This window comes from Anopheles merus, chromosome 3R (assembly GCF_017562075.2).
Source record: "Anopheles merus strain MAF chromosome 3R, AmerM5.1, whole genome shotgun sequence".
Lineage (NCBI taxonomy): Eukaryota > Metazoa > Arthropoda > Insecta > Diptera > Culicidae > Anopheles > Anopheles merus.
The window spans coordinates 15,592,773-15,608,318 of record NC_054084.1 but is presented as its reverse complement, the minus strand read 5'-3'; the positions used below and the strand labels follow the sequence as shown (position 1 = coordinate 15,608,318).

Here is a 15,546-nt window from a genome sequence, read left to right as displayed (position 1 = left end):
TCCCTTTTACCCGCCGCACAGGAGCTGAAAAAACATAACGTCTCGATTGTGGTGCGCGTGTGCGAACCAAGCTACAAGATCGAGGAGCTGGCCAACCACGGTATCATCGTGCGCGATCTAGCCTTCGAGGATGGTACCTTCCCGCCGAACGAGATCGTGATGGAATGGTTCGAGATCCTGAAGCAAAAGTAAGTTTGATCGATTCGTACGGTGGACGCGTAGCTCGCGACCCAGCTCTCAGGGTAGAGAGGCGATTTTCCCCCCCAATAAATCGAAGCTTTCTGTACAGATTCCAGGAAGATCCGGAAGCGTGCGTGGCGGTCCATTGTGTGGCAGGGCTGGGCCGGGCACCGGTGCTAGTGGCACTAGCTTTGATCGAACTAGGACTTAAGTACGAGGCAGCTGTAGAATTGATTAGAGAGTAAGTAGTGATTACGACCCGGGTGGAAGCGCATGCTCTCTGTGTGAGCTGATCTTAATGTTTCTCTTTCTTCTCTATCCCCTCTTTATCTTTGCAGTAAACGAAGAGGTGCTATTAATGCCAAACAACTATCTTACCTAGAAAAGTATAAGCCCAAGTCACGGTTAAAGCACAAAAACGGCCACAAGAACTCGTGCTGCGTGCAATAAAACTATCAAAATTCCCACCAGTTAAAGTGTTCATTTTAAGCAAGTGACAGCAAGAGAGCGAGATCGGGAGAGAGAGAGAGAGAGAGAGATAAACATATAAACTTGATATGACGTGAAGGAGCGCGAAGTATCGAAATGCGAAAGAAGGGAAAATTTTGTGGGGGGAAAGAAGCGACACAGACAGACAGACAGACAGTATGAAACAGAGAAGAAACAAGGAACAAGGTTACTCAACAACACAAACACACATACATACACCTTAAACAGTGTGAGACACAAGGCTTTATGTTTTACAAATCCATGCTTCGAAGGGGTTGTTCGCTGCGCGTGTGAAATGTGGATTGAGGCGAAGCAAAAAAAAAAAAAAGGCTCATGCCGAGGTCGGTATCTAACGTTGGCGGGCCAGAACTGCCAGGGGTATTGGATGAAAAAAAAAAACTACTGTGAGAAATGGGAAAGCAAATGTGGGAGAGCTTTATGCCGAATGGAACATCCTGTGCAAGCGGGTCGAGTAAGTAACATCGCCAGTTAAGTAACTGCAAAGAAATGGAAAGAAAGCTTCCTTATCACACCACAGCCCATAAACAATGCTCTATTAATTAACGTTAACTTTTCATGACTGCTATTGAATTAAAAAAAAAGTAAACATTCTGTTGTTCCTTTAAAAAGAATCGTACACACCAAGGAGCAAGTGAAGGTTAGCTTACTGCTGCCGGTTTAACTATTGCTGTATTAGGTTCTTTCCATCGTTTGACTTCTGAAACTGAGACTTAATTGTAAACCGGCAAACAAATCACCTCTCCCCTTGCAGTTCGTCCGGTTGCCGGCGTTAGATACAGTCGGTACGTACCATGATTCACTTGGGGCACGACAAGCCACGACTACTATCCCCCCCGTAGCAAGGAGTGGATTTTGAAGTAGAAATTGTATCAAGTACTTTTTAGGTTAATGGTTTTAGAAAACAGGGGCTGCGCATTAGCCGTGGTGTTCCTGCTGCCCTTCTTTTATGTTTTTGCTCTATTAATGGAGGGAAACACGTACACGTGGACAGCGACACTGTATGATCATAATTTGCCGACAGTGTCTGTGTGTCGGACCGTAGATCATTATTAATATATTGTAATAAATTAAATAATTCACACTAGAGAAAGAGATACGGGGGGAAGGGAGTAGGCGAAAGCAGGAGAGCGAAACGGAGGATAATGGTTGATTTTGTGAGCGCTGACACGCGTGCTTGGAGAGGAAAGCAATGGTACTACACAAAAAGGCCCCCCTTGGTGGCCGTCTAAACGACGCACCGTAACACTCGAACAATCAGCTTGAGATCCCATCAAAGTGTGTGCGTGCGTGTTATCCAGTTGATTAGGCAACCATTATCACAAGCGTCCTTTTCTTGGTTGTCGGGTTGTACAAAAAAAAACTCCAAGCGAGTTAGAGAGGAAAGGTCACCAACAACGCTAACGTGAAACACAGACACACACACTGTACGATATGTGATTGAATTCGATTTCCTAATTTTTGCGTACTCTATTTATTAAACAAGAAAGCAAGGAACAACGGCGACAAACTTTACTGCAATGAATAATGTTGTGAATCGATGATATAAAACCAAATAACACAATAGCACTGGGAAAAGGCACTTGGAAGAATGCGGAGGGAATGCGAAAAACGGGCCTAATATTCGCTAAATCCTACAAACATACACACACACACATGCTCACCAATTTGCATTCGTCACAGGCGTTACAATAGCAGAATGGATCCGATTTATCATACTATTTTTCCGAACTATGGCTATCCACACACGTATACGGCATGCTGGTGACTGGCAGAGTTGAATGTTATTTTATATTACAACCGAAGGCTTTACATTACTACAAACCATACCAAACCAGAACGCATCAACGTGTGTGTGTGTCAACAATAGCAAATTTAATAGTAAGACATTTGTTACTTTTAGAACTTGTTTTTAGAATGGCTCTTACAAAACAAAACAAAAAAAACAAGGATCGTGCAATAATGGCTTTTGTAGATTTAGCCCGTCCGGTTACAGGCAGTGAAACACAGCACAAGCACACCAGATTTGTCCCTGTTTTCGTTTGCCATTAGTTTTAATTCAGCTGCAACGGGCAACATCCTAAACAGCTTCGACGCGCTCCCCCTATACGCAAAGAACTCTGAAACGCTGTGATCGTAGCGATATATGATCCCCACACCAAGAGCCCCACCCCACATAGAACAAGCTTTTAGTTAAATTATAATAGTCATTACCGAATGCGCACTGTCGCTGTGCGAGTTTCTTCCAAATAAGCGCTTTTAGTTCAATTTTGTTCGTTCCGACAATAGACGGTTCTCCTGCCGTGTGGCGCCTGGCCCTTATAGTTTGGCCGTCCGTCACTGCCCCGGAGGAGGCACGTTCCGTGAATTGGCCACTGTGCGCGCACTGCATTATGTCGACCATTCCACCAGTATGTTTGCTTTAGTTAGCTAATCATCAATATAAGGTAGCGTGGACAAGCGCGACGTTCGCTTCTCCACAACCCCTCTCTAACCCCGCAAGGTATCAATAATTTATTTTCCTTATATAGCATAGAAACAACCCGTAACTCAAGTTAAGCCCAAGATACACACGATCTTCAAGCTACTAGACGTTTTTGTTTTGTTTTAAGTATTTCACACTCTGTTTCACAAACGCAATCGCCGTACGTGTCGTCGCCCTAAAGACATGCCAATGCAAAACCAAAAGTACAGCCAGCCTAACACAGCTTTATATAGCCGAAGAAACAACTATGTTAGGTCCACTTGTTTCCTTTCAACATTTACAGAATTTTCCAATGGTTCTCATAGTTGTGGGACACTTCCTTGACGCTTTCCTATTGGAAGTGAACTACATATGTTGGAAATTGGACTCTATGGCAATTTTCGGGACAGGCTCCTAGGAAATTCCTATTAGATTTGTCCGACAAAGGCGCTGTAGAGTACAATTTCCACTGCATTAAGTTCATTTCACGTAAGAAGTAGTCTATAAAAGGGTCCCACAGTTACTGAGCGCTCCTGGTAAACCCTGTATCCATAAAAAACGCCTGTGATGAGCATCCGTACGTATCCTCTTAACCGCTTTAACAATGCGATCTCTTTCCGTTGTAAACTCTCGTTGGGCAAGAAGTGAACCTTCTCTTCGATGATTTTAACGAGCTCTTTTGCGGTGTTTTACAGGGTTTCCCACGATTTATTGGTCAGTTCCCATGATTTTTTGGTGCGTTCCCACGATTTTTTGGTCGTATCCCATAGATTTTTGGTTCGTTCCCATAATTTATTGGTATTTTCCGATTGGATATCAATACAATTGGACCAAAAAATTCTGGGAAACGACCAAAAAATCGTGGGAACGCATCAACAAAATATGGGAACCCACCAAAAATTGATGGGAACCGACCAATAAATCGTGGGAAACCCTGTATGTTTCGAACGTTTGCTTTGGAGCAATTTCTTCAAGGAAGAAGTCCATTATTGTACACTTTTGGAAAACAATTGTATTGTTAATTTTTTTAAGTGTGTCTAGTGAAATTCATAAACGAACCGTGAAATCAGATCAAACGAACTATTAAAGTTTGTGTAGCGTTTGCGTTGTGCCCAAGAAGGAAGCTAACAGTGTGAATGGAACAGATAGGGCTGAACACGTTTGCTTGCTAATCAAGCCTTTTCCATTCCTTTTTTTTGTCAATTCTTTGCTCATTTTCGTATACTTTACCGGTCGCCTTCGGGTTTCTACGCTCAAAAACCACTTTATTACCAATGAGTCCAACGTGTGTGAATGTGGCCACAATTTTTCTGTGATACTATAAAAAACAACCATTATAGAGGGAAAGTGTGAGAGAGAGACAAACAGATGTAACGAAGAGACGACCCCAACCATTACTAAAAGCTGCGGAACAGAATTTGCCTACGTGGTGGTAGATACTTATTTGTTTTGAAGGTACAAAATAACAGTTTGGTTACATCCATGTGCGACCTGTTTCCATGGTATGGTTTTGAGTGTACTTTCCAGTGTATGTTTGTTTGAAAAATAATCATCATTTGCTCCGTGCAGTGAAGAGGGACTCTCAGTCACTGCCAAAAAAAACAAAAATGCATCCCTTGGGCACATTGAAACGCCATTCCGCTTACGCTAGCAAAGTAAAACACGTGCAAAATCATCGAAGTGGAGGAGGTGGTTTGCAATTGCGCTTCAAATCACACGGAGCAATATATTAATTTACCGTAACCTTCGTTTCGTTGCTGATATACAGTCTTAAGTTTTCAATTTCCCAAGCCTTTTCCGTTCTATGTGTGCATCTGCGTACGTACGAAACGGGAATATCATCTTTGTAACTACTTATACGGTGAGGAAGAAGCAAGAGGCACGCAATAATAACGCATGCGACGATGCCTCTAACACCTCTACACAGCGTACATTTAATTAGCAAAATGAAACGACGAACCCCCCCCACACACACACATACACGTGGTGAACTAATATAAATAGAGAAAAAGAAGAGAAAGAGAGAAGAAAGAAGAAGGAAGAAAAAAACGTGACGTATAAATGCAAGCATCTACTACATGTATTGATAACACAAATAGTCATAATCTATATGGCTGGCCCTATACAGAAGAGCGAGTAATATTACCTAAAATCACGAAACTATACAAGCAAGCACTTAATAGAAGGAAGAAACAAGAAGAAAGAAAAGAAACAATCGCAAATATAAATAATATAAAGCAACCCACACACACACACTCTCTCTCTCTCACTCTCTCTGGAATGGGGGTTTTCCGTTGGGGAAGACGGGGTGGGAGAAAAAGGAATGTGCGGGTGTAAGGGGAGGGGGTACGCAGATATTCATATTTTATACACACAAAACCGGAAACAAAACCCGATCAACAAACCAACAAAATCCCCCTTTCCCTGGAGAAGGTATTGTAGCAGAGGAGAACATAACAACCCCGCAATCAATCGCAATCATAAAACCAAAATACAGTCAAAGTACAGTGGGCGTGTGTGCTAGGAAGTCGGAAGAACACACATACGGATGGAAATTGGCAGAGGAGAAAAAAAACACTAAAAGAATGGAAAAAAAACACTAAAAGAAAGGAAGAAAACACTAAAAGAATGGGAAAAAACAATAAAAGAAAGGAAAAAAATACTAAGAAAAAGGACAAAACACTAAAAGAAAGGAAAAATAACACTTAACGTCTTAACAAGAGAGATTGTATGTGTGTCTCTCGAAGAAGGAAAAATCTCTTGAAAGCAGTTGGAACCAGTAAAACAAACGATCGAACGGAGGATGTATTGTTGTGAGCCCGTTTACTGATAATATGATCACTTTAACTGTTGCGGTAACTTAGATATGTGTAATTTGTTTTGTGTGTGTGTGCGTGTGCGTGTGTGTGTGTGTGTGAATATTTTGTAAGTGTGCATTGATGATAGCTGCAATCGTCTGGCGAAAGCATCGGTTTACATCTCCAATCATGCACATATGCACATAACACCATCATCATCATCATCACGACCAACAACCACCAACAGCAACCGGACGGCACGAACGCTGATAGGAAGCGGTAAGAAGGAGGGCAAATGTGTTACAGAATTGTCCGCCATCGAACACATACCAAAACTACAATTGCACACAGACGGCCGGGACACAATCGGGGTTTTAGGTAATTGCGCTAAAGTAGACGAACCAAAACTCTTCTCACCCTTCTAACCACGTGGCGGCCAATTTGAAACACCGTACTGAATGGGATCCGCAACAACCAGTAAGGAGCAGTAAGAGCGGGGGATTTACAATCTTAAGGATCGAACGAACGATAGCCATCGCAAGCAAAACAAACACGCGCCCCTCTTGGTAGTATAACACGAGCGAGCAAGTGGGAGAAAAAGAGAGAGAGGGAGACAGGGTAATGTGAAAAGAAGAAGAAAAAAAAACGAAAAACTAAACAAAACCGACGAAAAGTCCAGTTAAAAAGAAACAAAAAAAACAAACAGAAATAGAAATTAAAGCTAAAGCAACATAACTGTGAAGAATGATGCATGAAGAGAGAGAGAGAGTAAATAAAACAAAATTTAAATGAACAAAAACAGAAAAAAGCCACTCAAATCACAAACAACCAGCAAACCCCCGAAAATTACTTAAAAAGATCGGATGAGATGGAAGAAAAAAAAACAGAAACGGAAAGGAAGCAATGCACTACAGAGAGCGGAGTGAGGGAGGGTGGGGGGGGGATGGGGTGAGGGGAGGAACCCCAGAATGGCAAACAAAAAAACAATATTATACTGAAATAGATATTGTAATTTTATGGAATGATTTGTATCAACGATCTCTCCCGGGTGGATCTTGTACTTGCTCTGCAACTGTGGCGTTTTTCGAATGATGACAGACTTCCGGTCACTGTACCTCTTCCCCAAGGGATGGTTTTTAATTGTTATGTCCTTCTTTAACGTCCAGATGTAATGTCAAATCAGTGTCTCTGTTTCTGGCTGTTGAGGGCCACTATGAACGGGGTGCAGTGCAAGGTGAGAGTGACGAACATGCATTCGGAATCGTTCGAATCTCACCGGGTTCTCAGGCAAGGGGACGGACTCTCCTGTTTGCTGTTCAACATCGCTCTGGAAGGTGTCATGCGAAGCGCGCGCTTCGACGTCCGGGGCACGATTTCCACCCGATCTCTTCAAATTCGTTGGCTTCGCGGATCACATCGACATCATCGGACGTACAACTGCGGCGGTTTGCGAAGCGTACACCCGACTGAACCGGGAGGCCGAGAGGATTGGATTGAGAATCAATGCGACAAAGACAAAACACCTGCTTGCCGAGGACTCTGTACGTGATAGAGCCCGACTTGTAGCAGTGGACGGCAGAGCAGTGAAGCAGAGTAGCAGTGGACGGCGACGATCTCGAGGTGGTAGAGGAATTCTGCTACCTTGGTACGATCGTAACTTCGGACAACAACGTAAGCAGCGAAATCTGGAGGCGCATTGTTCAGGGAAGTCGTGCCTTCTGCGAGCTCCACAAACTCCTGCCATCCAGAAGACTCCAGCAACACACGAAATGCGCCTTATATCGCACACTGATTCGTCCGGTTGTCCTCTACGGGTACGAGTCTTGGACTATGCTAGCGGAGGACGCCAATGCACTCGCCATTTTCGAACGGCGGGTGCTAAGGACTATCTTTGGCGGTATGTGCGAGCAGGGCGTGTGGAGAAGGAGGATGAACCACGAGCTAGCTGAGCTGTTTGGCGGTGCTGATATCCTGACGGTCATTAAAGCCGGAAGGATACGATGGCTGGGGCACGTGATGAGGATGCCCACCAGGAGGGTGCCCGTTCGGCACGAGGCGTAGAGGAGCACAGCGTGCTCGTTGGCTGGATCAGGTGGAGTCGAACCTGTCGGAGATGGGATGGAGCCGTGGTTGGAGGACTGCAGCGCAGGATCGAGTTTCCTGGAAACGGATTGGCGACCTGGTCATGTCTACTAGACGTGCTCGATCTAAGATCTAAGCCTAAGGGAATGACGTCAAGAAATTACGAACTTAACCTATTCCCAAATCCTATAAACTGTTTAACTGTCTGACCTATTCCGCCCAAAGAAATGAAAACGAATGAAACAGATAACAGTTATCTAATGACTCCAGATCTCTTGGAACAGAGTCTTAGGCTGTGTCGGTCTTTAGGCAGATCTGATGCCGATATCGGAACATTCCCTGACCCTATTCTGATTCTGCAACGCTTCCCAAATATGTGACTGGGATGATCCTGGAACAGATCCTGGACTGATCTAAGTCCTGGAATAACTCGTGAACATATTCCAGTCTTAGCTGAACTCTGATCCCTTGCCTATTCCGGTTTATGATCTGGTGTTATACCTATGCATGTAGTGTAATTGGCCCTGGAGTAGATCCTGAACCTATACCGAAGCTAGTACTTCTTCGGTACCTATTTGGATCTTACGTCTTGCTTCGACCATTTTACGGTTCTGGATCTGGGAGGGACTTGGAATTTACTTAAATACTTTTTAAGCTAGCCCTTGCCATAGCCAGCAACATTGAAGGATAACAAGCGTTACAATTCAGATTAAAATGTTAATTTGTATTTAATCCAGATCATTTGACTAGTTTCGGCACAAGAGAATTTACTTAGGCAGAAATATTTGGTCTTCAATTTCTGCTTCTTTTGTTGAAAGAATTTCTATCTCTTGCGACATTAAGGTGCACTCTGACCCCCACTCCAAGGAATCTTTGGGACATCTTTTTTTCTCAATATTGAAGGAATTAAAGTCAAGGTACGCTGGTAACTGGAAGAAATGTGTTGGTCAATATGTAAACTTATGATACAACTCTGGAATAGGAGGACTAAAATTTCGGCATTGATAAGACAATTAAACAAAGAAAAATAGTGTTGAGCCTCTCTCAAGCTTCGTCTAGACTTTTATGCCAAGATCATGCTCAATCTACCTGATAGTCAAACAATTTACACAGCTCAACCGACAGTCGGTACATCGGCAACCCAACAACGGTGAAATAATCGCCTTCGATTCGTTCTACAAAGTTGCCACCCAACCCCTGGATGCCGTATCCACCAGCTTTATCCCTGGAAGGAAGAAAAAAAAACGTTTAAAATCTCGATGCAAGGAGTTAAGGCACCCGGGACTTACAGTGGTTCGCCTGTGTCGACATACGCTTGAATTTGAGCATCGGTCGCTTTACCAAACTGTACATTGCACGATTCGGTAAACTTGACCTCCCGCTCGTGATACTTTATGACCACCCCGGTATAGACAACGTGTGTACGCCCAACGAGCCTGTGGATTGAAATTGTATTAGCGAAGCAGTCTTGGCAAGCGATCATTTAGTTACGCACTTTTTCAACACCTCAAACGCATGTTCCGGTGTCTTTGGCTTGCCGTACATCTGCCCATCCATCGTAACCATCGTGTCGGCCCCGATCACCACGTCCGGGCGCGTTGCATCATCCTTCGAGAGGCGTTCGTACACTTCCCGCACCTTACCGAGGGCCGTCATGGCTACATAGTCGCTGAAGGAGTGTTGCGCTGGGTCAAGGTTTTCCTCGAACGTCGATGGGCAGAGCTGAACGTTCGCGATGCCCTGGAATGGGATTGTGGGGCATTGTGAAAATGGTCATGCTTTATCAAGCAAATCAATCTTTCGCACGCAACAATTACGCGTACCAAATTCTGTATCAACTCTTGCCGCCGTGGAGATCCGCTGGCAAGTACCACCCGCTTTCCTTTGATTTGATTGAGGATAGGTTTTAACATGGTGATAAAAGGGCTATACAAGTTTATAATCTAGGCACATAATACACGTGCAGTGGGACACTTTTTGAACGAGTGTAATGTTTCCGCCACGAGAGAATTCCGCCCTGCTGATTGTTTACAAAACAAAGCTTGACAGCTGATGGCTGGCTGCACGTTGACAGATAAACGATAACCGAATGGGAGAAAAGGGCTGTTTGAGAAAATAGAAACGAAAACGAATTCAAAAAATTTATCTATTTAATAAAACCAATTGAAAAACAAAATTCATTAATTTTAGCAAATACAGTTAATCAATTTTTCTTTTTAGGTAAAATTTGCAATAAAACAAATCATCCGAAAAGGCCTGTTTTGACAGGTCCAATGGTTCAGCACAAAAGTGTTATTTGGACCTGCGAAAAGGCGCGCGCGCTTCGCAGCATTTGACAGTTGTTCGATTTGAATCAAACCGAAGCCGCTTTGGAAGGTTTTGTTTACATATTTTCTTTCTCCTGCTGCCGCGCAGATTTATTGCAGAAAAAGCAAAAATGAGTGACTTAGCCAACGTGTATCAGCTGTTCCGCAGTAAATTCGAGGACAATGATTTCCAATACTACTACCCACCGTCCTACATCCGTTCGCTGACCGAGTGTGATGATAAGATCATATTCGCCTTCCGCAAGGTAAGACGGTTGTTTGCGGTCCATAAGATGAAGGTTTAACTTCAATCCCTCCTACAGGTGCAAAACCACATCCTTTCCTCGGAGATGGACGCGGTGCGGCCGAAGCAATCGCCGAACAGCAACGGTTCGGCCAGCCTAGACCTGACCGGATCACCGCTGAGGGACGTAAGCTTCGAGCAGTTTGAGGAGATGAACCTTTCCAAGGAGTACCACGAGAGCAGTGTGCAGAACCTGTGGACGGTCGACGAGGAAACGTACGCACCGCTCAGCACGGAAAAGGCTCGCTCGCTGCTGCAGGCCTTCATCAGCCTGGAGTGCCGTATCGGGCGGGGCAGTATCTGGGTGCTGTGCTGTGGTACGGACAGCGAGCAGAAGGTGCTGCTGCAGCTGTCGGTAAACGCAGCCTCGAACAATCAGCGCCAGTTTACGCGCGGAGTGGTGCGGTTTAGTGGCGTGCAGCCATCGAACAGCATTACGCTGGGTCAGCTGATCGACATCCATCGGCAGCGGGCCGGCGAGGGGATGAAGTTTAGTCCCAAAATTCAAATCCAACAGTGGTGCAAGCTGCATGCCCAGATTACGCTTCGCCTGAGCTGGAACACGATGGGCGAGGGGTCCACGTTTGCCATCGAGCGGAATGCGCGGGTCCGGTTGAGCCAAGAGTTCCCGGTGAACAATGGTGCGTTTAGCCGGAGTTCACCGGCCGAGTACTTCTGGCAGCAGCTGCAACGGTTAGCGATGATGAGGGAGCGGATAATGGACATCCGGGCCAACCGGGAGTCGGGCTACGCGCGGAACGATGTCTGCGGCGAAGCGTGAGTAGCTGGTGACCATTGAATTAAATGCTGAAGTTAAACCATTTCTATTTTACAGCGAAATGGATCTCGAGTACATTAAGCAAAAGGTGAACAATATTCTGTCGTCGTTTTTGGAAGTTGAACCGGTGACGTATAATTCTTCCACGATCATCGACATGGTATCGTTAGTACAAAAACGCAAGCTTACCGACGTGATGGAGCGACTGTACGATGCATTGACACGTAAGTGTTTGTCGGAAAATCGTGTTTTTTTACTATTTTGATACTAAATGCCTATTTTTCCATTTTCAGTGTGTTCCAGCTATGAAGATTTGAAAGCCGCAATCGATTACATCTTTCATCTATCCACTCATTCCAATATTGTGGTAAAGTATTCAGCACAAACCCGTTTTCCGGCGTGATGTTGCTAATCATTATATTTACTCTTTCCCCCTCACACACACACACACACAGAACGTGCCCACCAATGGTACCCGCTTTGCGCAGCTCATACTTGCCATGATACAGGACCGGCTGGCCATCCCGCTGCTGACCGGCTCGGAACCGTACGAGCTGCTGCTCGAGTGCGGGTTCAGCAAGCTCATGAACGACTACCGCACCATCTTCACCGAGGCTGGCATTTACGAGCTGGAGTTTGAGAAGCTCTTCCAACCGCAGGTAACCAACACCCGCAAATCACGGTACGCAACCGGCAACGGTCCACAGCTCGATACGCACCACGGAGCTCCGAGCAAACGGAGCGCCACGCAGCTCTTTCAGTCGGCGGCGGGCGAAGAGCGGGTACGCGAAAAGTCCATCCTGCTGAGCAACTTCGACGAGGACGAGGTAAAGCTACGGCTTAACCGGCTGGCGCAGGTGCATCTGCTGCTGGAGCATTTGCTGCTACTGGAAAGTGCCGTCAATGTGCCATCGATTTATGGACGTGTGTGTGAGCTGTATCTGAGCAGGGCCCCGTACAGCTACGGCGAGGTGTACAACCGTCGGACCGATCTGCTCGAGTTCGAGCTGGATGAGTTTATGTTGCTGCGCAAGGCCGATCACGTGTTGCCCTGTGCCCGGCGCGTAACGATGTCGTCCGCCAACATGCTGCAAAAGCTGGAGACGGTGTTCTACCAGAACGCGAAACCGATCCTTCCCGGGCGGTTCTATCCACAGTTTGAGTGTAAGGAGCTCGACAGTAAGCACGAGTTTTGGTGCTACGAGTACGATCGTATTGAGAGTTTGTAAAGGTGAAGGTGGTATGTTCAGTTTTCGAATGGGAATGTTTTATTCCAGTACGTTTTATGTGTGCCTTTTAGGGCGCGAATATCGATTAATTGTGTTTGCTATTGCTATTTTACTGTAGTAGTTATTAGATACTTTTATGTGTATTTACAATCATTTCATGAAGTTTGGCTGCTGTTGGCAAACACGTTGCATGTAAAATGAAGCTAAACGTGGTGACTCGTTCGCATCTCATTGATCCTTGATGAATTAAAAGCGACCTCAAGCGTACAAAATCCGATTCCGAAGATACAACAAGATCAAAATACATCCAAGATCGAGTAACGGGTTAAGAGCTTGAAAGTCTTTGAAACAATTCATCGTTACATTGATATTATAGTAATAGTATTATTAAAAGTTGTATTGTGATTCATGAAAACAGTAGAAAAAAAATCCGAATCAATTTCACACTACGGAGAGGAACAAAACACATTCGACCTTGAAAGAAATTGCAAAGAATGAGGGAAGCAAACAGAAATGAAAACCAATGAAAAAAGATTATAACATTTTTAATATCCTTATTATTTTTCTACATTACAGAGCTTTTTAAATACAGTAATCCAAACCCACAGCATTATATAATGCTTGAAAACGTTAAATCCGGGACTGGTGAATTGTTTTCCCAAGACCGCCTTGCCAACTTTTTTGATCTCTCTTAAACGGCTCTGAAGACCAAGATTTACATAGAAAAATTTAAACAAGTTACAAAAAACTGAGAAAATACTCTTGCTTTGGACATACGCTAAAAGAAATGGGCACTTCTCATGAGTTTTTCGTATTAGCGTATGGCAGAATAATACACCACGACCAAACCATGAACCGTAGAATAACTATCATATCCAGAATCGACAACTGGATTGAGTTGGACGCTTTCAGCCGCTTAGAAATTGTGAAACGACGAGGTATTGATGATCATCAGTCTCCGACAAGGTCGTCCGAAGTTACCGCTCAATATCCTAGGGCCTATGGAGCAAAGATCTTCAAGAATGATCGTTGTATTTTTGGAGTAACTTTCGAGGACTCCTTATCGTGAAAACTAGCAGTTATTTTAAACCTTGCAAGCCGAATCATTCTAGGAAATGTACATCTATAGAAAGCTTTTTACGTAAGTAGAAGCCTAAGAGCACTTTCAAGCAAGATATCGACTGTTACCAGTACCTACAGAATTGTGTGGGTAAACGTGTGCCCTAAAATTATTTCCACTTTACTTTACGTCCTCAGGTCCCACCTACGGAAATTGCCAAGAAGTTACTGCTTCAAGTGGCCACATTTAATGTTCACGTGTGGGAGCTACTAATGATTAAGGTGTCCATGAGCGTCAACTCCAAACAGTAGCAGAATGAACGAGCGGCTGAGATCAAGAGCTTCCCTCTTGCACGGTGATCGCGGTCGTGTTGCTAAAGGAGCCGTGTGGATCGGTAAGTGTTTCATGTCGGTTTTGCAATCGGAACAGTCTCAAGGCGTCATGACCCAGTTCTCCATTCAACACAAATTCCATATCTAAGCTATATCGACCAGATATTCTAGTTACTTCCTTATTTGAGATCAAAAAGATCAATATAACCTTACGTACATTACTCTTTACACATCTACAAGACTGATTGTAACGGGAAGATCTTCTACATCGCTCCATCCGTGTCTCATTAGTTGAATACCTTACCTTGTGTGGTAATTGTAGACCCGTTCTTGTGTCTTACAAGCAACCTACCACATTGTCATGTTCTTCCGTCTGCCAACTTTCACCCGAATGCTGCCCAAAAGCCGAAAATTGCTAGGTGCGAAAAGGGCGAGCTTAAGCAACAGAAGGTGCAAATGCACCGCACTGTGAACCGTAGCGGAACTTTCGCAATGTGCTGGGGCGTGTGCTGGTATGCCAAGACCGGAAACATCCGGCAAAGCAGCCGCGGAGAGTAAAACGGACCCCCAGGGCTGCAATTAAATGTGCAACGTACGGATGCACATGCACAAAACAAAAACTCACTGCACAGCTGCTGCCGTTCGATTAAAGGGCTCCATTACCCACACAATTCAAATTACCGAACCGGCGCAGGGACAGTGGCGGCCGGTGATCTTGTGTGGGCAGCCGCGGAGAATGGCCGAAGGTGGGCTGAGAGTGTTGTAGGCAGCGCGTGGGTTACAGGGACGGGCCTGATTTCATTCATAAAAATGTACAACCTTGCCCTGTGTGTGCGTGAGACAGGTGTGTGGCGTCGTAGTAAAAAGCAGCTGGGTTTTTTGTGGCCTTTCCAGCCGAAACCGGTCGTGTCTCATTCATCGAACGCAGCGGCTGGCTCGATCAATGATCGTGTGGTTACTATCCGTCGACTGTGAGCACGTGAGCATTTGGGGCGGGGGGAGGGTGCATTGATTGCTGCCTCCTGGCTTTCCTTGAAGCATCGATTGCTACGATTTGCCACCGAATATGCAGGTGGTTAACGAACCTGAGTGGTGTCGGGAATTTTGAGCATGATTTGAGTGCGTGATCAGCTTGGAATGGTGCGATAGAAAGGAGGAACTGAAGTGGTTCGTGATCTTACTTGTTACAAGTGTTGGAATGCCTAGCTGCTGAAAAATAATTGTTTAATACTAAATAATGAATTTCTTTTAACATGCATTGTGTTTATTTTTATTATTTGATTTTAATTTAATTTATCTGGCCTTATTTCTAAGTTTTTAATTTAATGCTGCTGTCCTATATGCATTTAATTTAATTTTATTATTTGTGATTGTTTGGCGATAATTTTCAGTCTTAACTAATAACAGTAGTTTAATAAGCTTTGATTGGAAATTATTAGGTTAATAAAAGCTCACTCTTAATATAGACTTTACAAATGCTCCATCCGCTTATTGGAGATATTTTGT

At 44.5% G+C, this 15,546-nt stretch overlaps 3 protein-coding genes across 8 annotated transcripts in view; 2 read left to right on the top strand and 1 right to left on the bottom strand.

The window, feature by feature from the left end:
• LOC121596318 (protein tyrosine phosphatase type IVA 1) overlaps positions 1 to 647 on the top strand; it is a 35,861-nt gene extending 35,214 nt beyond the window's left edge. For 5 of the 6 annotated variants that reach the window (XM_041921160.1, XM_041921162.1, XM_041921163.1 and 2 more), the window contains 3 exons: positions 22 to 188; positions 278 to 421; positions 519 to 647. In XM_041921160.1, the coding sequence (XP_041777094.1) occupies positions 22 to 188; positions 278 to 421; positions 519 to 630 (423 nt within the window). In that variant the 3' untranslated portion in view covers positions 631 to 647. The remainder of the gene's footprint in view (positions 1 to 21; positions 189 to 277; positions 422 to 518) is intronic. The other variant, XM_041921165.1, reaches the window with a different exon arrangement.
• An 8,412-nt stretch (positions 648 to 9,059) lies between these two features.
• On the bottom strand, positions 9,060 to 10,086 carry LOC121596345 (dTTP/UTP pyrophosphatase). Its single transcript, XM_041921199.1, has 4 exons — positions 9,855 to 10,086; positions 9,527 to 9,771; positions 9,321 to 9,467; positions 9,060 to 9,256 (listed from the first exon to the last, which is right to left on the bottom strand). Exons 1-4 carry the CDS (start codon positions 9,942 to 9,944, stop codon positions 9,112 to 9,114), a joined length of 627 nt encoding a protein of 208 aa, XP_041777133.1. The 5' UTR covers positions 9,945 to 10,086; the 3' UTR covers positions 9,060 to 9,111.
• A 292-nt stretch (positions 10,087 to 10,378) lies between these two features.
• Positions 10,379 to 13,231, top strand: LOC121596344 (protein zwilch). The gene is made up of 5 exons (XM_041921198.1): positions 10,379 to 10,603; positions 10,661 to 11,418; positions 11,477 to 11,643; positions 11,713 to 11,786; positions 11,875 to 13,231. The coding sequence occupies exons 1-5, from the start codon at positions 10,469 to 10,471 to the stop codon at positions 12,646 to 12,648; spliced, it is 1,908 nt and encodes a 635-aa protein (XP_041777132.1). The 5' UTR covers positions 10,379 to 10,468; the 3' UTR covers positions 12,649 to 13,231.
• The last annotated feature ends 2,315 nt before the right edge of the window (positions 13,232 to 15,546 follow it).

What these genes read in the sequence shown, in the direction of transcription:
- LOC121596345 (XM_041921199.1), bottom strand. Translation starts at nt 9,944, where the DNA reads ATGTTAAAACCTATCCTCAATCAAATCAAAGGAAAGCGGGTGGTACTT. An exon ending in GCGTTTGAGGTGTTGAAAAA is followed by an intron (nt 9,468 to 9,526) that starts GTGCGTAACTAA and finishes TTCAATCCACAG; the next exon opens with GCTCGTTGGGCGTACACACG. An exon ending in GTCGACACAGGCGAACCACT is followed by an intron (nt 9,257 to 9,320) that starts GTAAGTCCCGGG and finishes TCTTCCTTCCAG; the next exon opens with GGATAAAGCTGGTGGATACG.
- LOC121596344 (XM_041921198.1), top strand. Translation starts at nt 10,469, where the DNA reads ATGAGTGACTTAGCCAACGTGTATCAGCTGTTCCGCAGTAAATTCGAG. An exon ending in AACGATGTCTGCGGCGAAGC is followed by an intron (nt 11,419 to 11,476) that starts GTGAGTAGCTGG and finishes TCTATTTTACAG; the next exon opens with CGAAATGGATCTCGAGTACA. An exon ending in ACTGTACGATGCATTGACAC is followed by an intron (nt 11,644 to 11,712) that starts GTAAGTGTTTGT and finishes TTCCATTTTCAG; the next exon opens with TGTGTTCCAGCTATGAAGAT.